The sequence below is a fragment of the Bos mutus genome, chromosome 28, assembly GCF_027580195.1.
Source record: "Bos mutus isolate GX-2022 chromosome 28, NWIPB_WYAK_1.1, whole genome shotgun sequence".
NCBI classification, from domain to species: Eukaryota; Metazoa; Chordata; class Mammalia; order Artiodactyla; family Bovidae; genus Bos; species Bos mutus.
In genome coordinates, this window is record NC_091644.1 from 21,269,670 (window position 1) to 21,297,114 (window position 27,445).

The 27,445-nt window shown below is 38.2% G+C and overlaps 1 protein-coding gene and 1 pseudogene across 1 annotated transcript; one reads left to right on the forward strand and one right to left on the reverse strand.

Moving 5' to 3' along the window:
- Nucleotides 1–2,422: 2,422 nt before the first annotated feature.
- Nucleotides 2,423–27,445, reverse strand: SIRT1 (sirtuin 1). Its single transcript, XM_070364475.1, has 9 exons — nt 26,998–27,445; nt 25,510–25,626; nt 23,835–24,076; nt 22,003–22,155; nt 10,117–10,264; nt 9,172–9,251; nt 7,876–8,062; nt 5,948–6,511; nt 2,423–2,957 (listed from the first exon to the last, which is right to left on the reverse strand). Exons 1-9 carry the CDS (start codon nt 27,371–27,373, stop codon nt 2,629–2,631), a joined length of 2,196 nt encoding a protein of 731 aa, XP_070220576.1. The 5' UTR covers nt 27,374–27,445; the 3' UTR covers nt 2,423–2,628.
- LOC138986060 (small ribosomal subunit protein eS24-like) lies at nt 11,688–14,672 on the forward strand (annotated as a pseudogene).

Sequence of the window (27,445 nt, forward strand, 5' to 3'; positions counted from 1 at the left end):
TAGCAGGTGGGTCAAGGTACAGCATTCTTTAGTGCCACTGAGGAAGACACTGATTAAACAGTGTATCCGTGGAATATGGTACACGCACCTAGGGAAGTGGAAACAGCATTGAATCCACGGCTTTAATTAAGTCAGGTTTTGCTAGGTATTCAATTACTTGAAATGACATGCTCTTTATTAAGAACCACTTTTCTATTTTGTGCATCTATGGAATTTCACAGGTATTTTTTCTAGTGCAAACAAGATATACAGGGGCAGAGAGTTTTTTGGATTGTTTAGTTCCCTTCAAGAGACCTGAAGGCAGGAAACTGCCACGTTTATTCATTACATCTTTGTAAAGGGGCACGTTTCTGTCCTCCTGAACACTCGATTTCTGGGTCAGCCTAAGAAAGTTCACACCAAATATGATCAAGTCACTTTCTGTCTACTCCTTTTGGTCTTGAGTTTGCTACAGTTCCACCATCCCCTCATCTCCCTAATCCCAAAGTCCTGGTCCTTTGTCAGTGCTTCATGTCAAAAATTAGCTATTCTTTTAGTCACTAAGTCATATCCAACTCTGCAACCCCATGGACTTCAGCATGCCAAGCTCCTCTCTGTCCTCCAGTATCCCCTGGAGCTTGCTCAGATTCTGCTGCTTGCTCGGATCTGATCCTCTGCTGCTTCCTCTTCCTTTTGCCTTCAACCTTTCCCAGTTATTCTTAGGCAGGGTTAATGACGGGGGAAGGCTCCTGGTCTAGAACAGTTGAAACATTCTGGTGATGTACCAGTTACTACAACCAGCACTTTCAGTACTAACTGTTGTATATAAACTGAAAGAAAATGTAGCATCTAATAGCCCTCAAAGCGTACAAAAGCTGCACAATTTCTTTACCTTAAACAATGTAAGCTAACAGAAAAAAAGTCAAATGACAATTTTAATAGACTTTTAAAACAGTGTACAAGTATAAAACACTGGTTTTGTATTTCAAAAGTTTGAGGAAGATATCCAGTCATTAAACAGTCTACAAAACATATGCCAGTAGATTACATAAAAGACTATGTACAATATAAAAAGAGCTGAAAACAGTCTTCACTGTAAAAATAATTTAAAACAAATTTTTCAATTTAAAATATCATCTATAGCACAAACACAGATCATGCAAATGGAAAACTAAATATTATACTGCATTCTTTAGTGTAGTCAAATAAATTCAGATTGAAACATCTTTTAGGTAGGGAAATGGCCATTCAATAAAATTTTTTCCTCTGGCAGTAATGGTCCTAGCTGGATATTTTAAGCTTAAGAACAGCTGTTTTTCAAACCCTTCTTGTTAAACTTAATAAATACTAAAGCAACATAAAAATACTTTTTGAAAACAATGTTGGGGAAAGGTCTGAGAAATAAATCGTTACTGTGCAATTTTACAAAGTACAAACTTTTGTTGAAAGGCTAGAAGCTTCTGCAGCTGAAAAAGTTGTTCTCTAGTTTTAAGGCAGGCTAAGCTTTTAAATAAAGACATTATAGGAACTAGTTTCATTAACTATTCTGCTATTACAAGTTACATCACGTTCATCTCCATAATACTAGGCTAGTATGTTTGGTGTTTCTTACACCAAGTCCTCCCAACAGGAAACATGTACTTTCTGGCTTTGGAACCGTAATCTGGGTCTGTTGCTCTCATGAATGGGCAAAAAAGGCAACAGCCCAAAATATTACACTCTCCCCAGTTAAAGTACCATTATTATTGATCATAAAGGCTTTGCAGATTGACATTGGCAGTTTAATACTTGTGGAAAGGATCAATGCAAGCTCTACCACAGTGATAGGTGTTTAAACAACAATGGCAAATATTCTTAAAACTAAGGGGACCCAGGCAGGTACTATTGTTTCTAAAGCAACTGAAACATTTCCAAAGCATTTATTTTTTAAGTTAGTTTTATGAGCCAATATAGACATTACTACATGTCCACAGGAAGTACAAAAGCCATCTTCATTTGAACGATACATTTCTGAAACTGTTAGCACCAAGTTTCATTTTAAAAAAGCAAAAACAACTGAGTGCTCTCCCACGTCGTTGACTTCCTTCTCACATTGCATGTCATGAGATTTTTAAAAAGTTAGCTGCCACAAGTTTTGGAAAATGCCAGTGTTTAAAAATAGGTAATTGTGCTAATAAAGAATCAAACGTTTAGCAGAACAGATTTGAGGATTTCAAACCATTCAATGTTAAAACGAAAAGTGTGAAAATACCATTCTTTGGTCTAGATAAGCTGTTCCCTTTACATTAATTTAACATTCCAATGGCTTTTTGAAGACTCTGAAATGTTGAAACTCACTAGGCAAAAACAATTATATATACATGTCGATGTATCATACAAATGAACCTTTAACAGAAAGTCTAGTCCAATAGCTGACTAAAGATACTTACGTACCTTTGTTTAAAAAAAAAAAGTTAGTGTTTGAGTGTATAAGCACAGAAATAAGGAAGTTAAAAATTACCCATTGAGGGGAAATCTGTTTTACCAGTCTATAAATATTATACCTTTCTGGTTTCCTTGCTCTATTGAGTTCACAAGTAAACATTCAATTTGACATGCTAAAGATTCTAATGCTGGTGGAACAATTTCTGTACCTGGACAATTACTATATTATGATTTGTTTGATGGATAGTTAATGCATGTTGCTTCCTGTTTCACAGATATAGCTTCATTAATTGCCTCTTGATCACCTCCATCAGCTTCAAATACAGTTCCTCCAGCTCTCTCATTAACATCAGCATCATCTTCCAAACCATTGTAAAATTCTTCATTCTCACTTTCATCCTCCATGGGTTCTTCTAAACTTGGACTCTGGCACGTTCCACTATCACTGTTACTGCCGCAAGAACTAGAGGATAAGACATCATCTTCAGAGTCTGAATATACCTCAGCGCCATGGAAAATGTAACGGTTTGGTGGTAAAAACAGATACTGATTATCTGAAATACAGAAATAGAGAAATGGGTTATTTCCAGTTTTCTAGGACTTAGTATGATTGTGGTGTTTGGATAAGCATAGAACCTATGCTTTTACCTGAGTATCATTACTAGAGGCTATTATTATATAGTTTCTCAACAATAAGCTATAGAGACACTCAGTCCTGGGTAGAAATCTTAGTTCTGCCACTCATAAACTTTGCAAATTGGGAGTGTTATCTCTGTGCCTCAATTTCCTCATCTGGGTATGAAGTAATTTTCAAACCCTATGAGGTAAGTATGAAAAAATTGTAGAGAGCCATGTTCAACTAGGCTTAACCAACTCCTTTGAGATTTGGTGAGACGAAGTATCCACCCACCACCCACCCTCTGAATCAGAAGCTATTTTTCTATGAGTCCTATCATGTTAAAGTGTGAGAAGCACTGTGAAGCTTTCTTTTGCAAAGCCCTCCCAAATTAGCATCTGCAGTATAAGATTTGACCTCTCATGGTGAGGAGCCTTCCCCTCTGTCCCCTAAGCCAGAGTGACTCTCTCCCCAGTCAAGGCTCTTAAGAGCCCAGACTGATTCACAAAAGCTGACTACTGCATAGTTCATCTGGAGTAATATATACCTAAGTTTCTCTTCAAAATGACTTCCAAGCTTTTTTAAGACTCCGTCTTGATCCAGTTCTCACTCTGGAATAACCCATGTTTTGCAGCATGAAAACCACATTGTTTTCATGGAGAAGGGAGTTGAGTACCTGCATTCTAGCTGCTGGCAGACCCATCTAGTGATTATAACAGGACCATCTCCTCTGAATCACATCCTAGGAGCCAGTCTTCTAAGGGTCCCAGCACATGGCTGTTCTGCCCTTTTACGGGTTTATTAAAAACCAGTTCATTCTGCTCTGGCCCCCTTTAGAACTGTACAATCTATTTCTCAGTCCAAGTACCCTGTACCTGTTTTTGTCCTACTGGCAATCTTACCTTTAAGATATTCACATTTTAGTTCTTATATGCTCCAACTTCCTCCTTTTCAGCCCTGACCTCACTACAAATGGTGGCAAAGTAAATGAGTAAACTCCAGTTGTTTGGTTTAAACAGTTAAAAATGTTAAGTTTTACATTCTTTACATCAGTTATCTTTTCAAATGCTCACAATGCTCTGAGAGGTAGATCTGACAATGCAGTCAAATTCTGAAGCCTGTGTCTTTAAAGGTCTAAATTAGCAGAATAAAACCAAGGTATACCAATTTTCTGGGGCAGAGTTTTATACATTTGACCCATCTGTCAAAAAAGAGCCGAAGAATATTGTGAGTGCCTAAGCAGACTTTGAAGAAGGAAATGGCAACTCACTCCAGTATTCCTGCCTGGAGAATCCAATGGGCAGAGGGGCCTGGCAGGCTACAGTCCATGGGGTCAAAAACAAGTCAAGACACAAAGGACTAACACACAAGCAGACTATATGACAGAGACTTATCTGACTAAATCAACAGCAATTTTTCTACTTCTGACTTTTGCCACATTGATAAGCATAAGTATTCTTCTATGCTTTTTCTAGTGTCTTCCCCATGAAGACTTCACCAACTTAACTTATAGTTAAGCCTTCTATAACTTAGTGCCCACTAAGTAGCATCTACCTTTTAAAAATCTCACCTATTTTTTTTCCCATTCACCCATTTTTGTAATTATACCCAAATATCAGTTGCTTGGATGGGTGTTTGCAGAACTTGGTGCAGTCCTAGTTTGGAAATACCCAAAGGCTTATTCAACTGAACTAAAACTTATTTATGGCAAATGATTAGAATACGTAATACATTTGTCTAAAATTTCTTGCCAGTTTTCCCCACGTATGGTGAGTGAGAGTGTTTTAAGCAGTACAAGATTGTTGCATCTAAGAGCACAATTTTCCGTCTTAATTAGGGTTTTTCACCATAGGTTAATACTTGTGCACAAGTGGTTTTAAAAGGTAGAAAGTGATTTCACCCATATTAATACAAATTGGTAAGGACTTTTCATGAGTCAAAACAGAGCAGATGCTATTTCTGATAGTGGAGAAGAACCAGATGTTTTCCTAGATCTGAAACAGCAACAGGTTAACAGAACCTGGAATCTACCTGGCTCTTCTTCACTCTAGTTGTTTCCTTGGACAGGGTATTTAACCTCTGTGGTCCTTGTTTTCCCACCTGTACCTGAGAAGGAATAGTTTCCTGCCTAACTGAAATCAGATACTGAAATCAGAAAATATGTCAAGTCACTGACGCTCAGTAAACACCCAAATCTTGTGATTTTCACCATCTAAAGCTCTTAGCAGAAAACAGCAGGGCACTCAGTAGTCCCCAATTAAATGCTTAACTTCTCACTCCCTAGAGAAACTCAAAGTACAGAGCACGCTGTTGGACACCATTTCTTCCCCATATTATTGAGATACTGTTTTATCTTTTTCTAGCTTAAAATCTCAGATTCAGTTTCTCTGAACACAATCAAGTATTAAAATTTAGCTGCATGAAGTTTACACTAACTAGCTTGCCAAAATTGCTCACTTCCTGCAAATATTCCGTTGAAACTGGAGCCTATCGTACAGAGTGAAGTAAGTCAGAAAGAAAAACACCAATACAATATAACGCATATATGTGGAATTTAGAAAGATGGTAATGATGACCCTATACGTGAGACCACAAGAGATTCATGTAAAGAACAGACTTTTGGACTCTGGGAGAAGGCAAGGGTCAGATGATGTGAGAGAATAGCACTGAAGCATGTATATTATGTGAAACAGATCACCAGTCCAGGTTCGATGCATGAGACAGGGTGCTCAGGGCCAGTGCACTGGGATGACCCTGAGGGATGAGATGGGGAGAGAGGAGGGTTCAGGATGGGGAACACACCCATGGCTGATTCATGTGAATGTATGTCAAAAATATTTCCACTACAATATTGGAAAGTAATTAACCTCCAATTAAAAAAAAAAAAAAATAGTTATATCCTCAAAATGGCCCAACAGCCTTTCTTACCATCAAGGCGTTTACTAATCTGCTCCTTTGCAAGTCTAGCTGGCCAGCATTTTCTCACTGTTTCAGCTACTGAAGTTCTTTCATTTTTCTCACCAGAATTGGAGACAGCATTCTTCAAATCTGGACTCTCCAACTGTTCATTAACACTTTCAATGCTCCTAGTAGAAGTCTGTACTTCCTGTGATTTTTCTGTGACATGGTCTTTTGATTCAGACACATCTGGATCATCAACGTTACTCTTTGTTTCTTGGTCTAAAAGAGTGACAATCACTGAAGAATCTGGTGGTGAAGTTCTTTCTGGTGAACTTGAGCCTTCTGAAATATTGAGGGGTGTGGGTGGCAATTCTGACAAATGTGCCAACTCTTTTTGTATTCGAGGAGGTTTTTCAGTAATTTCTGAAAGCTTCACAGGGTTACAGCAAAGTTTGGCATATTCACCACCTAACCTATGACACAGTTCATTAATAATTACGTCACAGTCTCCAAGAAGCTCTACATCAAAATGCAGGTGAGGCAAAGGTTCCCTATTAATTAATATCTGAGGCACTTCATGGGGTATGGAACCTAAGATTAGGGTGAAAAAATAAGAATTAGAAAAAAGAAGGGAGGTGCACTTATAAAACCAAAACACACACAGTATGTTAAATCTTAACAGGGAATTTCCTGGCAAGTTCAGTGGTTAGGACCCTCTGCTTTCACTGCCATGGCCAGGGTCCTATCCCTGGTCAGGGAAATGAGTTCCTGTAAGCCAAAAGAAAATCTAACACTCCCCAATGCCAAAAAAAGACGCAACTCTAATCAAGCAATTATATACCATCACACTATTAAGTCAATAAATGAACAGCAAAATTTCTTCTATCACTTGATTACCTCTTGCCTCAAACTTTTACATTCTGTGTTCAGTTTCCTTGTCTGCATAATAGGGTAACTACTGCTCCACAAGATTGCAGTGAGGATTAAGTGACCTAATATGCAAAGTTCTTGGCTCTTAGTAGGTGAGAGTTTTCTCTACTTAAATGGCTTCTGATATAGTGTTTACTCTCCACTTTTGCTTAACATCACCAACACATTATACTACCCCACAGAAAGCTTGTCAGAAGTTCTCTGCTCTGTGTTTAAATAGAAAAAAACAAAACTAAGCTTAGACATGAAATTTTCTTTTTAGTTACAAATTATCCTATAATCTACCTGAGTAATTTCTATTAAAGCAGCAGTTTAGCGGCCTATTTGCTGGTGTGAGGGTCTAATTCTCTCGTTAAGGGTTTGATATTCTCTCCTCTGCCCCTTTCCTCACTTTTATGGCACAACTGATGCAATAATTCAAGCCCCTCTATCTTCCTCCCCCTTCCTTGCTCACTAGAGGGAGAAAAAAATGTAGTATAGGAGCATGGGTTAAAGAAATATTCCTGAGAGTAACAGGGAATTCAGTTGTATTAGAGCATCTTTATACACATGAACACGCTTTTTGTTAGAGCTGATCTACATATAATGCTTATGACTTACTAAAACAATCATTTTGAGTCCCAAAATTCTATCTTACATGAGTACTTACACAATATCAAGCTATACATCTGAACCTACTAGAATGTGAAACATTAGCAACAGGCTCAAATTTAGATTAAAATAGATTATTCTTCATATTTCCCATGTATATGTAAATTAGTTGATGCTAACTCCTACTGCATTAAAAACACATCCCATCGAAAAGTTACATTGAACGGTTTCCCTGTTATTCTGTTTTGAAAACCCTCTATTCCCATTGAAATTTCAGATTAATCAATCTTCATGAACAAGAATATGTCACCTTTAAAAACTTGGGCTCTTTACCACTCTTAAATGAAGAACAAATCACTGGGGTATACTCTACATACCCACAGCCCATGGCAAAATATACAGAAATGGTTCTTTAAAAATTATTACCAACTTACTTGGAATTAGTGCTACTGGTCTTACTTTCAGGGAAGATCCAATAACAATGAGAAGATCAACTTCATCTTTGTCATACTTCATGGCTCTATGAAACTGTTCTGGTAAATTTTCACCAAAAAAGACAATCTCTGGTTTCATGATAGCAAGCGGTTCATCAGCTGGGCATCTAGGACATCGAGGAACCACCTAGGTGTTCCAGGTTTTGGTTGAGGAGGGAAAGAGAATGCCAAGTCCAAGTTAGAACAGTCAACATTTCCACACTTAGTAAGAAATCATTTCAAATTTATTAAAGAAAACAGAAAAACTGGATAAATAGCAGAGAAAACTGGATAAAACCGAAACATCAACTATAAATGACCCCCCCACTTATTTCACTAGCAATGAAATACAATTGTGCTATTATCTGCTGCTAATATCTGTATAGACCCACATTTGACATTAAAGAGAATTAAGAAGAAAAAGCAATGTGTATACATGTACATGAGTCTTAACCTTAAAAAAAAATAAAAGTTTGGGACTGCCTGGTGGTCAGATGGTTAAGAATCCACCTGCCAATGCAGAGGACATGGGTTTGATTCCTGGTCCAGGAGGATCACATGCTGTGGGGCAACTAAGCACATGCACCACCACTACTGAACCTGCCCCAGCCGCGCGAGGAGAGAGCCACCACCGCGAGAAGCCCGCACACCACAAAAGCAGCCCCGCTCACTGCACCTAGAGAAGGTCTGCACGCAGCCAAAACAAAACTTTAAAAAGTAGTAAGTCTGTAAAATACAATTCCATTCTAATATGCTATCTTCTCATAATTATATGATTTTATATACAGCTAAGCACATTGAGTTTTATTTCTGGATGGTTTTTATGCTCTGCCATTATCTTCTTAAAATTTTTTTGGCAATGAGCATACATGAAATATTTTGTAATGTTTAGGAAGTCAATTTCATCATTCAAGAACGATTATGGGGACTTCTTTGATGGTCCAGTGGCTAAGACTCTGCCCTCCCACCACAGGGGCCCGGGTCCTGCCTCTGTCCAGGGAACTAAATCCCACATGCTGCAACAAAGATCCACAACTAAGACCTGGCGCAGTCAAATAAATACTTTTTAAAAAAGATTATGAAGCGAAGTTTTCAACTTAAGGTAATGAAAGGTTTTTGGGTACTCCTCTGTAATCCCCCATAGTCATGGATGTTTCTGTACCACATAAATACTTTCAGGGGGAGGCAAAAAACAATTGAGGCAAAGGAAACAGATCAGAGACAAGCACAAATCTTAAGATATGGGTGATAAATTACCTGATTAAAAATATCTCCTCGTACAGCTTCACAGTCAACTTTGTATTTACAAATCAGGCAAGATGCTGTTGCAAAGGAACCTAAAAACAACCAACAAATACACGCTTTGTTAAATATTTCCATTTCTTAAATAAGTTATAATATGATACTAGAAAAGCTGGAGACTTTAGAAATTTCAAGAGGTTCCACAAAAGAGATGTTGATATAACGACCCTTCCTAAAGCTACTCTTTTAATAATACTAACTCCTCCAGCACTAAAATTGCAAATTTGGAAGGTTACGATTGTATTAGCTTAACAGTTTTGTTTCAGAGACAGTTTAGATACAATAAAAGTTTATTCAAACTTGTTTTAAAGTCTTCAAATTTCTGAATCCTGTACATCTGACCTAATCAGCAGTTCTTTTGATTTCCTCAAGACGCCATGTTTTTTTCATCCATAGCTAATATCACTTTTGTAATAAAAAATGTTATTTAAAAGAATGTAATAGGCTTCCCTGATAGCTCAGTGGGTAAAGAATCCACCTGCAATGCAGGAAATGTGGGTTTGATCTCTAGGTTAGGAAGATCCTCTGGAGGAGGTGACAACACACTCCAGCATACTTGCCTGAAAAAATCCCACGGACAGAGGAGCCTGGTGGGCTACAAGCCACAGGGTTGCACAGGGTCACAGAGGACTAAGCACACTATTTGAAACTTGAGTGTACACAACTGCTACATCTTTTGAAATCCAAATTAACATCTGACATTTGATACAATTAAGAGTTGAGGCCAGTATTTCAGGTTTCATATTTTTGCAGTCTATACTTTCCTTATCTACACCTGATCAGGTAACATGATTAAATAATAAGGCTTAATCTCTATTCCTAAATGACACCCTACTTACTAATCCTAATTTTTCCTACAAAACTAATATAATGGGAAAAGCAATTCTGAAGTTTACTAACCATGACACTGAATTATCTTTTGGATTCCTGCAACCTGCTCCAGTGTATCTATGTTCTGAGTATAGTTGCGAAGTAGTTTTCCTTCCTTATCAGACAAGGCTATGAATTTGTGACAAAGAGATGGTTGGAATTGTCCAGGATATATTTCCTAGATAATGCAAAAAGCAGAAAAAACATTAAGTGTTAATAAATGTCACAGGTTTAGGTTTAACAACAACAAAAAAAACTACCAATGATAATTAGAAAACAACACACGACAATCTCAAAGCATCTAGATGGATGCAACACACACAAAAGGATTGTTGCTATAATACAAATAAAACTCAGCAATTAGTGAACATGGCCTCTCGCAAAGGATAAAATCGACCTGCAAACATCTCTTATAAATGTTGATATTTTAATAAAAGAAGAAATACATACCTTAATATATATCTAATTTTTGTTGGCTGCAAATTCAGATTTTTTTTTTTGTAAAGGAAAAGGGGAAAAGTTTATATTGAAATAAAAAATACTAGAGATATGGTGACTTTTTTAAAACTAAAAAAGGCACTGTCAACATAATATTTAAAATTTTTGATTCATCATTCATTATAAATATCAACCTGTTGGAAGTTCAAAGCTAAAGTTTTAATTCCTTACCAAAATTGTTTTCCTTCCACTGCACAGGCACATACTGGTATAGTATAGAGTTGCTCATGAATGCTGAGTTGCTGGATTTTGTGTGTGTGTTTTTCCCCCCAAATAATGCTTCAATGCTGTTTCTTCTTTAAAAACAAAGAATTCAGATATACACATGGCAAAAAGATCAGAAAAAAAGTATCAATTTCGGTCCTCTCAACTTTTGACAGTGTTTTTATTAAATTTCATTTAGTAAGTGACTATGGCAAAGGAAGTTTCTTCTCTACTTTTTTCATTGAAGTAGTACTTCTACCTACTTCCTTACCATTCATTACAGCCTCTAACCTATTAAAGTGCTAGCAAAAAACTAGATACAACCATATGTCCACCAACAGAGGACTGGCTGTAGAAACATGGTACATCCATAATAGTGGATTGTGCAGCCATTAAAATGAATGAGGGAGTGACCTGCAAGATGGCCCATGACATGTGAAAAAAGTCAAGTTAGTCACCAATGTGTATAATTTTGGTTTTGTTGTTTTGTAAAGAAGCAAAAATGGGAATTATATGCAAAGCACAGATACTTCTTAAACAAGTCAGGAAGGATAGAAACAAGCTCTAAAACTGGGAAGGGGGTTGGAGTCTTCAATTCTGACATTATGCAAAAGCGTTTAATAGTAAAGATTCTACATGACTTTAACTTTTAATCTACTAAATATTTCAAGTTTAAAAAACTGCCTACCAAGATACCCTTTAGGTGAAAATAATAGGCATGTCTCATTATAAATCTCATTATAAGGTCTATCACATACATGACCATATGCTGTTGAAAATGCGACATACACAAAACCCAATAATTCTGCCTCCCAAATTTTTATCATTAAGATCATGAACAACTCTGCAATTCAAGAAAGACAATGCATATAGAAAGAAGTAACAAGTGAAGAGTTTATTAAAGCGAATGTTTATAAAAAAACATGTCACATTTTGTCTAGACAACTAGGTTGTGCTCTCTTAACCACTGTTTTCTCATCAGATTGCTTTGTTCTAATACCAACACCTTATAAATCTCCCCTCTGGAAATAGCTGTTAGAATTTTTTTTAACAAATACAATATTCTAGGCAACAGATAGAACAGTAGTCAGGAAAGTGCTAATAGCAAGCCAGCAGTACAAGAACAAATGGCTGCCTACCTTCAGAGCAAGGCTGAGCAGCAGCAAGAGTACCAGGACTCCACCCCACAGAAGGAAGTTTCACGTGCCTTATTGGCCACCCTTTTTAAAAGGGAAGGTTTAAGGACAAAATCCTGTGGGACACTAGCTCTTCTCCTCCCTGACTGCTTGAAGATGATGAACGACACAGTAACTATCCAGAGTAGAAAGTTCAGGACCAACTGATTACTTCAGTGGAAACAAATGGTCATCGTTGACCTTCACCATGGGTAGGAAACAGTACCCAAGACAGAAATTCAGAAGAAAAAAAAAAACTAGCCAAAATGTACAAAACCATACCAGATGGCACCCTTGTGTTTGGATTCAGAACCGATTTTGGTGGTGGCAAAACAAATGGCTTTGGCATGATTTTCAATTCCTGGGATTATGGGAATAAGAATAAGCCCCAACACAGACTTGCAAGACATGGCCTGGAGGAGAAAAACATGTCAAGAAGACAGCGAAAGGAAGGCTAGAACAGAATGAAGACAGTCAGGGAGACTGCAGAGGCCAATACTGGTGCTGGCAAAAAGGAGTAAAGCTTCTGCAGTGACTTATCTGTGGTGACCGTGTAGACTTTTCATGAAAGAATTTAATAAAATAGAATTATTAAAACAACACCACCAACAAAAATTTGTGGGATACTAGATTCAGCTCTGTACTTCAGTTTCCCTTCATGTCCAACCCACTAACAATTCAGGGGTAATTTAGTACTTAGATTTACAAATCAATTCCTGTAGTTCGGAATAATTTATGAAGGGTTTATTTTGTAAGCTTACGTTTAATGGTTATTTGAAACTTTGTCTATTTTCTTCCAAATATGCAGTGGACCATGTCTGAATCACTAGATTTAAGTACTGCATTCCAACTAAGGGATATAATCTGAAATAATGGGAAAAATTTACTCTGACAGGACTTTCTTAACAGAACTATCCCTAAATAAGGACTCACCAAGATGCCGCTATTTTAATAGATAGTATGAAAAGTTGTTAAGAAACTAGAATTTAAATTTTCTAAGCTCCCAACCCCTTAACAAGGAAAATTTGTTAAAAATTCAATCGAGGGCTTCTCTGGTGGCTCAGTGGTAAAGAATCCACCTGCCAATGTAGAAGACATGGGTTCAATCCCTGGTCCAGGAAGATCCCAGATTTCCTGTGGCAACTAAGCCCATGCACGGCAACTACTGAGCCAGTGCCCTGGAAGTATGAGAGCCGCAACTTCTGAGCTCACATGCCCCGACGACTGAGGCCCACGCACCCAAGAGTTTGTGCTCCTAAACAAGAGAAGCCACCAGTGAGAGGCACCATAAAGAGAAGCCTCCGCTGGCCACAACTAGAGAAAGCCTACATGCAGCAATGAAGATCCAACACAGACCAAAAAAAAAATTAAAAAACCTAATTGGCTGGCAGGAGATACAATTTTCAGATAAAATACAGATTAATTCTTCCTGTTGGAATTGTGACATTCCAGATCTGTTCTAAGCAAGACAGGGCATCCTAAATCTGAACCTCCTTAAGTCCTATTTAGGAACCAGTCATGTGGGTTGGACCACTGTTATTGCCATAGGAATCCATTTACAGTAGACTGGAAGCAGAGCTGGGACCAAATGCTTGAAATGCTATTAAAATGACAAGCTGCTTTTATAAGCTATGTCCAGAAATGTGCAAACAATCCAGTAATTGGCCACTAGCAACCAACTTTTTTGCCATAGTGAGTTTTCATGTAGGAATAATGGTTTTTCTCCAGAGATGCCCTCTGCTTGTTTGCTTCTCACAATTTCTACCAATATGAATGAGAAATCCAGTCAAAGGCAGGGGTGTTAACTGCAGCCCCTCGAAACTAGAAGGACTCACCAAAGTTTGAGATGCCACTATTTCAATAAGCAGTAGGAAGAGTTGCTAAGAAACTAGAATTTAAATTTTCTAAAAAATTTAAAAGTCCCAAAAAGTAAGTGAAACCAACTAACCACAGTAATGAAAAATCTTCATAATCCCTAGTCTTGTTTCACTCATTCCACAAAATCACAGACTACTCAGTATCTTTCCTAGTCAAAACCTTGTAAATCAGTCACCTGACAAATGTACTTTTTTCCCCATTAAAAAGCTCGCTTCCTCAACTTTCGCACACTGGGATACCAGGTAGCCAGTATTTCAGGTTTTGCAGGCCATGTGATCTCCCGTCTTTACGGTCTGTATTACAGCCACTCAAGTCTTCCACTGTAGTACTTAAGCAGCCACAGGCAACATGCCAATGAATGAGCACGGCTGTGTTCCAGTGAAACTTTATTTACAGGCACTGATATTAGAATTTCATATAATGTTCACATGATGTAAAGTATTATTCTTTTTATTTTTTTTCACATCCATTTAAAAGTTTTAGCTCATAGTTGTAAATAAACAGGCAGTGGGCCACATCTGGACTAAGGCTGTAGTTTGCTGGCCCCTGTACTAACATAACGTAAGAGAATTTCAATTAGTGAAGCTATTCATTAATACTTAATGTATGTCCCAGGTATAACAAGAGCCCTTTATAATAATGCTGCAGACTGGGCTGAGGACTGGATTTTTACATTTCCAAGGACTGTAAAGGAAAAGAACACAGTATGACCGAGTTCCCATGTGGCCACAAGGCAGATTACCTTTACTACCAGGACCTGTACAGAAAAGATCTGTTGATCCTCCTTTCTAGACATGTATATCCCCATCTTGCAGGTGAGAAAACCAAAGCACAGAGGTAACACCAAAAGTCACAAAAGCAGAAAGTAGCAGAACTATCATTCAAACCCAGTTTTGATGCCAAAGTGCAGCTCTTAACCACTATGCAGTTTCTGATCCCTCAACTTCACGTTCCCCGTTCTTCCTTCAGGTGAAGTACCATTTCTATGAGGTACTGCAAATCAGTCTACTGAGACTAATCTAGTTAAGCATTTTTCACATTGCACATCCCACATGGGATTACTGGAGACGAATTCTAATCATCCACCAACACTTCAAGAATATATGTTCTCAGGACTTTCCTGAGGGCACCGTGGATAAGAATCCGGTTGCTAATGCAAGGCACATGGGTTCAATCCCTACAACAGGAAGATTTCAAATGGCACAGAGCAACTAAGCCCGTGTACCACAACTACTGAGCCTGTGCGCTGCAAGTACTGAAGCCAATGTACCTAGAGCGTGTGCTCTGCCAACCAGAGAAGCCACCGTAATGAGAAGCCAGAGCACTGGAATGAAGAGTAGCCCCTACTTGCTGCAACTACAGAAAGTCTGTAGAAAGCAACAATGACCCAGTGCGACCAAAAATAAATAATTTTTAAAAAATACACGTTCTTGGGAATTTCCTGGCAGTCCAGCGTTTAGGCCTGCACACAACTTTTACTGCTATGGCCCAGGTTCAATCCCTGGTCAGGGAACCAAGATCCCACAAGCTCTGCATTGCAAAAAAAAAAAAAAAAAAAAGTTCTCACAAATCAGTACGAAGAAAAGAATCTCAATGAAAAAAAAAAACTACTAAGAACAACAGGCGATTCAAAGATACATGACAAGTAGTAAGAAGCAGTCATCCACGCTAGTATTAATAACAAAAAAAGAACTTGACTGCCTTAAAAACTCTAGATAGCCATTAACAGATGATTATACTGTGGTCCAACTATGAAACAATACTATTCAGCCTTTTCTTTAAAATGAGGTACATTTAAGAGCCATTATGAAACTATTTCCAAGAATATTAAGTGGAGAAAAAAGCAATATAGAGAGAAGAGTGTGATTTTGTTGGTGGTCATTTTTAAAGTATTATTAGAAACTTAATAATATTTCTCCCCCCTACACACACACAGAAACAGGTTTACTCTTTTTTTTTTCCTAGAAGGAAACCAGTTAAACATTTTACCATGGTAACCTTTAAGAAAGATTAGACAGGAAAACTGAAGGGAGAGGCCAACTAACATGTTTTCTACAGTTTCAATCTTTTCAAACCATACACACAACACACATTCTAAAAAAAAACAAACCAACAATACTAATGTATCATGGGAGGCTTTTTCTGTGGGGGAAAGAGCATGGGCATGCTAATTTAGCTTTCCAATACACTTCTGATGGGAGTACATTTTATTCACCCATAACCATTAGCAATTTTGCTTTCAGGAAATTTAGAACATCAGAAACATATCAAAAAGGACAATCAGAGCAATACATTTTTAATAGCAGAAAGCAGAAAATGTCAAAATGAACACTTGCCAGATGAGTTACGATAGATGGAACCTATGATGAACCACCTGACTAACACTGTGATTGTTATGAAGTATTCAAGTATCTGACAGAAAGTTTACTGAACGGAAAATACTACAAATGAGCTGGTTTTAAGATTCCTTAACCTTGTAACTACTTAATCTGGTATGTTTGTACCTATCAATTAAGTGACAATTTACTGAATAAATATACATTTTTGGAAGTTCGTATTTATCCCTCTCCTTTCCTTGAATTTTATCCCTTTAGGGGAAAGAACATTCACTGTATTCAATATGGGACAGCAACTATATCTTTGAACATAGTCCTTTAAAAAAAGTTATTTTATACAACCTCAGTTTCACCTTCACTGACTCTTAATAAAAATCACTCATATTTATCAGCACCTGATAAATGAATTAGTCTTTATAACTGCCACTCATATAGGAGGATTGTTTTTCATGGACTCCTGAGAACCATGGCCACAATTCATTATCAATTTAAGCCCTTATGCAAGAAGACAATGGTTCAGAACAAGAATATATAGCTTTAATGTTGGCCTAAATTGTTCTCCTATAGAAGAATTCAAAGTGGTGCCATAGCTAGGCACACTGTTGATACACCAGTGGCTCAAACAGGGAGCCATTTTGCAGGAGACATCTGGCAACATCTGCACACACTTTTGATCGTCCACACTGACGAGAGGGTGCTAATGGTATTTAATAAGAGGCCACTGGTTGTTGCTAAATGTCCTGCAGTGCACAGCACTCGCTGCAAAGAATTACCCATCCCAAACCGTCAACAGGTTGAGAAACTGCTCCAATGAACCAGTAACCTCTTTCACACACCTCTCCCATTACTTGGAGGTCCCAGTCTAGAGGAAATCTGTTTCTTCTCCACTATATACAATCAACGGCTTGATACATCTAGAGAAACTTTCCTTCCAAAAAGGTCTAAATTCACAATATTTCCTGTTTTCATGGCTTTATTATTAAATTCATTTTCTTTCACAAGGAACCCCTCTACACTGTTGGTGTAAATTGGTACAAGCACTATGGAGGTTCCTTAAAACCTAAAAGAGAGATGACATATGATCCTACAACCCACTCCTGGGCATATATCCAGAGAAAACTGTAATTCAAACAGATACATGCAACCCCAATGTTCTGTAGCACTATTTACAACACCCAAGACACAGAAACGACCTAAATGTCCATCAACAGATGACTGATAAAGATGTGGTAAATACATACAATGGAGTACTATTCAGCCATAAAAAAGAATGAAATAATGCCGTTTGCACCAAAATGGATGGACCCAGAGATTATACTAAAGTGAAGTAACCCAGACATAGACAAATATCAAACATCATTTCTTTTAAAAAATAAAAATAACAAATTAACTTACTTACTAAACAGAAATAGATCCAAAGATACAGAAAACAAACTTATGGTTACCAATGGGGAAACAGGTTATAAATTAGGAGTTTGGGATTAACATATACTCACTCCTATATATAAAATAGATAACCGGGACTTCCCTGACGATCCACTGTTAACAATCTGCCTACCAATGCAGAGGGCACGGGTCTGATTCCTGGTCTGGGAAGAGCCCACATGCTGTGGAACAACTAAGCCTGTGCACCACAACTACCGACCCAGTGCTCCAGAGCCTGTGAGCCACAACTACCGAAGCCTGCGCGCTCTATAGAGCTGTGCTCTGCAGGAGAAGCCACAATGCAGAGTAGCCCCTGCTGCTCCAACTAGAGAAAGCCCTCGTGCAGCAACAAAACTCAGGACAGCCAAAAATATATAAATAAATAAAAATAGGTAGCCTATGAAGACCTACTGTACAGCACAGGGAACTATACTCATAACCACCCATAACGTAAATAATCTGAAAAAAAAAAGTGATACACAACTGAATCACTGTGCTGCACACCTGAAACCCATTTTAAATCAACTACACATCAACTTAAATTCATTTTCTCTCACAACTAGCAAAGTAACCATCTTTTTATTTTTTATTATTTTATTTATTTTTATTATTTATTTTAATTAGAGGCTAATTACTTTACAATATTCTACTGGTTTTGCCATACATCAACATGAATCCGCCACGGGTGTACTCGTGTTCCCAATCCTGAACCCCCCTCCCACCTCCCTACCTATACCATCCCTCTGGGTCATCCCAGTGCACCAGCCCCAAGCTTCCTGTATCTTTTTAAACTTTCTGCCTAGTATAGAAACTGGTAGAAAATGTTAGATTCTGAGTATTTTACTCATGTATTCTTTTTGGAATCTAGTAAAATAATACAAGATTTACATATCCTCCCCATTCTTAATTTCTGAACACTGTCCTTCATTCTTTTCCTTTCTTATTTGTCCTTCAGCTTTTTCCTAATTATTCATTTTTAGACTCAAATTAACTCAGTCTCTCTTACCTATTACCATTTATTTTAAGCGGTACTTCAGCAACTAGATGCTTTCCTTTTGGTAGTTTTTAGTGCAAGAACTGAAAAACAATCTTGTATGACTAGCAGTTATAAAGATTAATTCATTTGTTTAGCTCCGACTTTCATACAGAAGTGAAACATGCTGCCTCTACCAACTTTTTCTTCTCCCAGCCACCATAAAATCTGTACACTATACCAAATTAACACTGCCATTTTTACTCTGGGCTTCCCAGGTGGCTCAGTGGTAAACAATCTGCCAATACAGGAGACACAGGTTTGATTCCTGGGTGGGGAAGATCCCCTGTAGTAGGAAATGGCAACCCACTCCAGTATTCTTGCCTGGGAAATCTCACGGACAGAGGAGGCTGGTGGGCTACAGTCCATGGGCTGACAAGAGTTGGATATGACTCAGCAACTGAGCACAGCACAGCAGCATTTTTGCTCCAATTCAGATCTTATTTTCTCTTTTGCCCTGTCAGATTTTTGTTATGTGCATTTTTATAACCTGTCTTTGTAAGAGTAATATTTAATTGCTTCTGTAGATTCTTATACATCAAAGCCAGTTTAAATTGCCTGGATAACTCAGCTGGTAGAGCATCAGATTTTTAATCTGAGGTTCAAGTCCCTGTCAAAGCACCAAACAAGAATAGTTTACTAAAACCAGTTTAAGCTAAAACTGAATACTCATTATGTACATTAGACAACAAAAGTTACAATCTTTCTCACCTTGCTATTTGTATTCTCATTTATCATATTTTCCCCAAATGTGAGATTACTACCTTTACTAGACAATTTAATATACACTTAAATGACAGACTTTTGAAAAAGCTGGAAAGTTAGTCTGGGCATGTTGTTTCCTCTTAGAACACAGAATTTACAGCAAAAATCTTGTGAGCATTAAATAAATGCACCAGTAAATCAAGCTCTTATACTCAGATACAAGATCAAAGTAATTTCTAGTTACTTGATGGCTTTCTTAAAGTGTTAATTCCTGTGCAATTCCCCTGGGGTCTGGTGGTTAGGACTCTGCACTCCCACAGCAGATTGCAGGAGGCATGAGTTCCATCCCTTGTCAGGGAACTAAGATCCCAAAGGCCACACAGTGAGGCCAGAAAAAAAGTGTTAATTTCTGATAACCAGAGCCAGTGTCCTAAGTCCAATTCAAGAAACCAAGTAACTGCTATTTCACTGGTCTTCAAAGTCTTGCAGCAGTACCCCTAGCACCAGTATATAAAAAACAGTAATATCTTCACAAATTCACATTCTTATAACAAAGAAGAACAAACAGAAACTAACTTTACATTATTTGCTCAGTTCACTGTGAACCAGTAGTCTATTCTAAAGGATAGACCATCATCACTGCTGATATATGAAGTTCAAAAGTTTTCTAAGTTTCAAGTTGATTATTGGCAAGATTCAAATTTCTCTTAGTAGCCTGGCAAATTCAAATTCAGTTTTCAGTTTTAGCAAGTAAATCGTTTTCTAAAATATTCCAATGTAATATCCCCATTTTATTCTAATTCCTGTTTATAAGCACACTTGCACAAAACAAAATTATTTAAGATAGTCCATCAATTTAAGCTAATACATGTATTCTAAATCGGCGGAGGTTTTCCTATAGTTATATAAACAGACCACATGATTTGAAAGTAGTTGAGGTCATCCTTTAATTAAAATTCAATTCCATTTCATTTCTATGCCCATTAAAAAATAATCAGTAATACAAAAGACCCTTTCAAGTATACTGAAGTTTAGCAATAACAATTTACCAAATTTTGAATTTACTGCACCAGCAACTATTAACATCATGCAAGCATACCTCAGAGACACCATGAGTTTGGTTCCAGACCACAGCAAAAAAGCAAATATCCCAATCAAGTCAGTTAAATGAATTTTTTTGGTTTCCCCATTCATAGAATGTTATGTTTATACTATACTGTAATTCATTAAGTGTGCAATAGCATTATGTCTCAAAAAAAATGTACATTCCTTAATTTAAAACATTTTATTGCTAAAAAGAATGCTAACCATCAATACATCCTCGGTAATAACAAAGATCACTGATCCCAGATCATAAAAACAAATAATGAAAAAGTTTGAAATACTGTGAATTACCAAAGTGTGACACAGACATAGGTGAGCAAATGCAGTTGGAAAAATGGCACCTACAGATTTGCTTGATGTAGGATTGCCATTATGCCTCAAATTTGTAAAAACAAAAAAGCTCACAGTATCTGTGAAGGTTAAGTATACAGGGTCAGGGGCTTCCTTGTTGGGGTCCAGTGGCTAAGAGTCCACCTGCCAATGCAGTGGACACGGATTCTATCCCCGGTCCAGGAAGATCCCACATGCGGCTGGGGCAACTAAACCCATGCGGGGCAACTACTGAAGCTAACACACCCTAGAGCCTGTGCCCTGCAACAAGAGCAGCGATGAGAAGCACAACTACGGAAAGCCCTTGAGCAGCAATGAAGACCCAGCGTAGCCCCGCCCCCCAAAGAGAGAGAGGTGAAACGCTTAAATAAAGTATACAGTGAGGATATACATAGACTGTATGCAAATACCATTGTACATAAGGGACTTCAGCATCCTCAGATTTTGGTATCTGAGGGAATCTTAAACCAATCCCCACCTCAGATTCCAAGGGATGACTATTATGTCAAACTTTAAACTCCAGAATTGCCAAATAAAAACATCCGAATCATATACACAATTCAGATTTTCTAGTAACCACATTAACAATGTGAAATTTTCACAATTTATAACCCAATACCAAAGTATTGTTATTTACACATATAATCATTATATATAATTTATATTTTGTATGTTTTTCTTCCTAGGTTTCCAAAACTCGGTATGTCTTCCACACTTGTTAACATCTCAGTACAGTACACTTAGGTACTCAATAGCCCACATGGCAAATGGCTTCGGAACTGAACAGAGTAGCTCTACATACTCTAGAGCAGAATCAACCCTGACTAAAATGCAATCTAAGAACCTTCTCCACCCCGAACACAGGCATATCTCCTCATACTATAAAACATATTGAGCAGATGTTATAATCTTTGTGATCCATTCAATATCAAAACAGTGATGTTACTTTTATATGATCTACTAACCTCTAAAAAAATGTCTAGACAACGTAAAGTGAAGTGCAAACTGGAAAAATACAAAATAGCATCTTCTTTGAAAATATGCACAATCATAAAATGAAGAAAAGCAAATGATAGTGCCTATGGGGAAGAAGGGATTTCTGACTACAATGATTTTATTTCAGTGATTTTACTCCACCACAGTACTAGTACTCAATTTACTAGACAGCCACTCAAAATAATTTTTCATGACAGAAGGACAAAGAAACAGCTAGAAAAGTTTGTAGTACCTTTGCAAACTTGAAGAATGGTCTTGGGTCTTTTCTGAAATATTCAATATCAAACATTGCTTGAGGATCTGGAAGGTCTGGAAAGTCTATTGCAAGGCGAGCATAAATACCGTCTCTTGACCTGAAGTCAGGTATTCCACAAGAAACAGAAACCTGAAATACGCATGGCATGATTTGTACAATTAAACCATCTACTGCTACCTTAATAATTACTAGTCCTCTTATCACACAATTAGGGAAGAGCTGAAAAATATTTTTAGTTTGAAACTTTTGGGGAATAGAGATACTGTCTTAGTTTAATTTCTAATAGAAATAAAATACTCAGAAAACCAGTGTAATTAAGTCCACCACATATTCCATTCATAAGGGGGTAAGGAATTTTAAGTCAGGCTAACTTTAAACCTTTATAAGCATTTAACCAACAAATTAAAGCAATTCCAACTTGATTGGGAAAGAAGTAAACCATTTCAAATTATTTTAACTAGAAAGCGGGCAAGAGTTTCTATCAGTCAAGTATTTCCAAAAAAAAATCCCTCCTCTAAATCAGGCTTCTATTACTTCAGGAACACTAAATTTCTTAATTTTCCTTAAAAAACTATGCTGTACAATATTGCAGTTTTTAATTGTGAAGAACAAATTTAGATTCTGTGCTTTTTCTACAAATAAATCTTGACAATTTCAAACTGGGATTTCAGAAGTTATCCATTTCACAATTTTGTCTGCATTTACTCCATTCTGGTCTCAGGGAAAAAACAAACGTCTAAGTCACACTGGGGAAGCAAAACATACCTATTTGTCACGATCATCTAATGTTAAATAACACTCTCCCTGAACTCAACAGGTCAGAAAGCAGGACTCAACTTTATTCTAAAAACTGTCACTACCATGTAATATATTCTGTATTCAACACACAATATGAAACAGCCTAAGTAACTAGTTAATTGAGACGGAAAGTGGGGCAAATGGAAAATGTCAAGCCACCACAATCACATCATCTTAATTTAAAATGGAGGAGAGACGATGTACAAGAATGTTTACAATGCTCCACACTCTGTAACAGTGTGTGTTATCAACATTTAAAATTTAGTAAGCTGATGGGTAAAAAAGTGAAAACTCACTATTACTTAATTTGCATTCACTGAGTACTGACATTGAGCCTCTTTTATGATTATTTGCAAACCATCTTGTTTGTCTATAGTCTTTGCCTTTTTTCTATTGTATTATTGTTATTTTCAATCAATTGAAGCTAACTGTACATTAGAGTAATAATCCTTTGTAAGTCAATCATGGTGTTGTTTTTTTTTTTAATCTGCTATCTGTACTCCACTTCTGTTTATGGTGCCCTATCTCCCCTTTAAAAAAACTTCTGTGTAACTGGAAAAAAAAAAAAAGGAGGAGAGGGAGGAATCTTACCTTTCCAACACTAAGTTCTCTACTTGCCAATACATACGTATAGGTTCCTGGTTTCTCCATGAAGGCTGAGCAAATAACCAATTTTTATCATTAGGCCCTGACACTGTAATGCAAGCAGAATTCCCTGCATGTCCTTTAGGAGTTGTGGTATAATAAAGCAGGTAAAAATCTTACCTTAATCCCACTTACCTTCTGTGTCAATAGATAGAAGGGCATCTTTTTTAAGGTTACTAAGAAGTTTAAAAAATCCTGAACCAATTTGGTAACTGCTGCTGCACTCACTTTTTAGCAGTTTCCAAACACAAATGCCCATTATCATGTAAGAATAAATTCTATACCAGAAATGTGTTTCTGACTTGGACAAGGCTGGAAATACATACCCTCCCCCTTGTACTAGTATTCTCATCCATCTTACATACCCCAGCTCCAGTTAGAACTATTATTTTTTTGCACTCTTGCAGTAATTTCACAGCATCTTCAATTGTATTAATATCTTTTCTTTTTTTCCTTTTTGGTGGTTCTGAAAGGATATTAATAACAATCTGCCACAGTGTCATATCATCCAATTCAGGTGGAGGAATTGTTTCTGGTAGTAAATCTTTAAGAATTGTTCGAGGATCTGTGCCAATCATGAGATGTTGCTGAACAAAAGTATATGGACCTATATTGAAAGGGAAAAGAACTGGATCAATCCACTCCAAGTAGTTCAAAATCTCATTTATTTTCTGAAGTAGTAAATTAGCAATCCTTAAGGCTGTTTCGTAAAGTAAAAAAAATGCACTGCAAAGGTGTTTCATTCAGAACATCTTCAGAGCTAATATATCCCAATGAAATCAGGAGCTCAGACTCAGAGCCAATGCTATATATCCTGTCCCCTGAGCTATAAAATGCCAGGTATGTATTTTAAAGGGATTCCCTGGTGGCTCAGCGGTAAAGAATCCACCTGAAAGGCAGGAGGCCATAGTTCAATCCCTGGGTAGAGAAGATCCCCTGGTAAAGGAAATGGCAACTCAATCCAGCATTATTACCTGGGAAATCCCAGGGACAGAGGAGCCTGGCTGGCTACAGTTCATGGGGTGGAATCAGATGCAACTTAGTGACTAAACAACAACGTGTGCAAGAGTCGAGTGAATTTACTACTAGAATTAGATTTCTCTGGTTAAAACCTAAAAAAATATAACTTAAATACAACAGACGTACAAAAGGGTTCTGCAAATCAATAAAGATCTTACCCATCCTGAAAGCCCACACTATTTATCATTAAAAACACAAAGAAAATGAAATCTATACTTAACTACTGTCTTTAAAATTTTCCCAGTAATAATCTTCAATTTAATCTTAACCAGTCTCTGCAATGATACGTACAATGCTAATGTTCTGAGCTTTAATAATTCTTTGCCCTAAATTTCTTAATCAGTTCCTAGCTTAAGAAAACCAAAAATACAGTCAATATAAACACTAAAGAGAAACTAATCGTCACTATCTTTAAATAGTCAAGGCATTTCTGGAAAAATGAGAGCATATTAAGAAAAAGAATATTTTGAGATGGTCATGTTACTACTTCGATATAAAAATCTCATAGTATTCTCTACTTCAAAATACTTTCCCATTTCATCAAAATACTTAATATTTACTGAGGGCAAACTTTTCCAGGCACTGACTAAACAGTATACAAATCAGTCAGAAATCCCTGGCCCCCATGGGACTTTATATTCTAATACAGGAAACCAGCAATAAAAGTTATATACAGAAATTGTCAAGTAGTGTTAAGAAAAATTATAGAAGGATATGAAGGACGAAGCAAGATACTTTGGAGGATGACCAGTCCATATGGAGGGTACAAGTGGAAAGGACCGTAAGTGTGAGGACCTGGTTTTTGAGAAATAATACAGGCCAGCTTCCATGGGCCCATGCTGTTTAACAAACAAAAACAGAACAAAGTACTAGACTATCCCTAAAACCAAGCTGACATTAAATATCAGTAAACACCTAAGAACCTCATCACAAGACAATAAGGGAAGAAAGAAATATATTTTTCGTCGACATAAAAAGAAAATACAGAGAAAAGACAGGTCTTAAACTGTGAAACCATACCTATCCGAGGTCTTGGAGTCCAGTCACTAGAACTCGCATGCGAGGCTCTATCATCTTCGTCACTTTCACACGAATGGAAACCGTTGGTGATGATTTCATCACCAAACAGAAGGTTATCTGCAAAAGAAACCAAAGGTAACTCAAGGTTGTGGAAACAATCAGCACTTAAAATTATAAACCTCTATAATTATTGTGATGCAACAATTTCCAATGAATAAAGCACTTAACATTCACTCATACTGCCCGTGTAAAAAATGTCTACTGGATCAACTCACACCGTTCACAGGAACAGTATATCCTCTTTAGGAATTCTGCTCAGAAGCTAAGTTTCATCAAAATCTAGAAATAAATTAAGTCTACTTAATCAAAACACAAAAAGTAGCAACCTTGACTGAATTTATCGATCACAAATAATGGTTCATAAAACTTACCAAATAAAAATTTACCCAAAAAGTCATGCAAATACAGCTATGGCAACTTGCACTTCTCTTACATAACGCTAAATCGACAAAGGTACCTTTGCATTATTCGTTTCCCTTATTAAACTATGTTTCTTGAAACAGTGTTGTTTTTCTAATCCAGTCCCTAATGCACACGTTATCTTTACATATGGTCAAATGGTCCACTGGTTGGATTTATTGGTACAAATAAGAGGCACATCTGTCTAGATAAAAACTATGAAAACTAATACAATTATGTAAAATTAAAAAAAAAAACTATGAAAACACTGAAGGATGACGAGACGCACAACTATCACATCTATTTTAGCATGTCAGAAAAATGTCAATTCGTGTTTCAGGGTTACATATACACACACGAAGACAGTTAATGTAAAAACCACTATAAGAAGACGGTTAGAGGAAAAACACTATTCATGGCAAAGTAGTCTAAACAACTATTACTCTCCTATGCCCACTATTAATTGCACCACAGAAGGGTAATGTCTTTATAAACAACTATGCTCTTTAAAATTTAAAACAAGTTTAAAAATAAAGGCCCTCCAAAAAACCCCAACAAATTTCGCAGGTGTCAGTTAGCCAAGGCAACGGCAAAAGGCTGGAGCAAGGGACAGTCAAAAAGTTGCAGGTTGAAGTGTGCGGGACGGGGAGGGGCGGAGAAGCGAAGAACATTTAACAAAAGCAATACACGAAAGGAGTAGGAGGGGAGAGAAACTTATTTTAAAACCGACAGCCAGGGTAGCCCGCCCCGCGGCTGCGCAAAACGCGAGGCCGCTGGGGCGGGCCGCGGGGAGGAAGGGGGGCGGGGGGTGGTAGAGAGCAAGGGAGGGAGCGAGTCCGCGCGGGCCGCTCCGGCAGCCGGGCCCTCAGCCCCGCAGGCGCGCGGCTGAAGAAGGCCCAGGCCGGCAGGGGGAAGCCGCAGAGACAGGCCCGAGCCCCAACCCGCCCGAGACTCCACCACCCGACACCAGGAGGGGCCCCGGGAGGAGGAGGGGGGATGCGCAGTCCCGGCCGCCCGCGCCCTGCGCACCTCGGTACCCAATAGCGGCCGCCGCCTCTTCCTCCTCCTCGCCCTCGTCGTCGTCGTCGTAGAAGTCGTCGGCCGGTGGCGCCTCCCGGGATAGGCCCTGTAAGCCCGGCCCATTGTCTTCTTCTTCGGCCGCCGCCGCCTGGGCCTCCCGCCACAGCGCCGCCGCCGCCGCCGGGCAACTGCCGGCCGCCGCCGGCAGTTCCCGCTCGGGGGCCGTCCCACCGGGCTCGCCCGGGCTCCGCCCGACGCCGGGGCCGTCTCTTCGCGGCCTCTTGCGGAGCGGCTCCCCAGCAGGCGGCGACGGGGCCTCCCTCTCAGCCACCACTACCGAGGGAGAGCCGCCGGGCTGAAGGGCGAGCGCCGCCTCGTCCGCCATCTTTCAACCGCCTCTCTGGCCCTCCTCCCTCGCCTCTTCTGCTCCCGCTCGACTCGCGGCACTGGCGCCCCC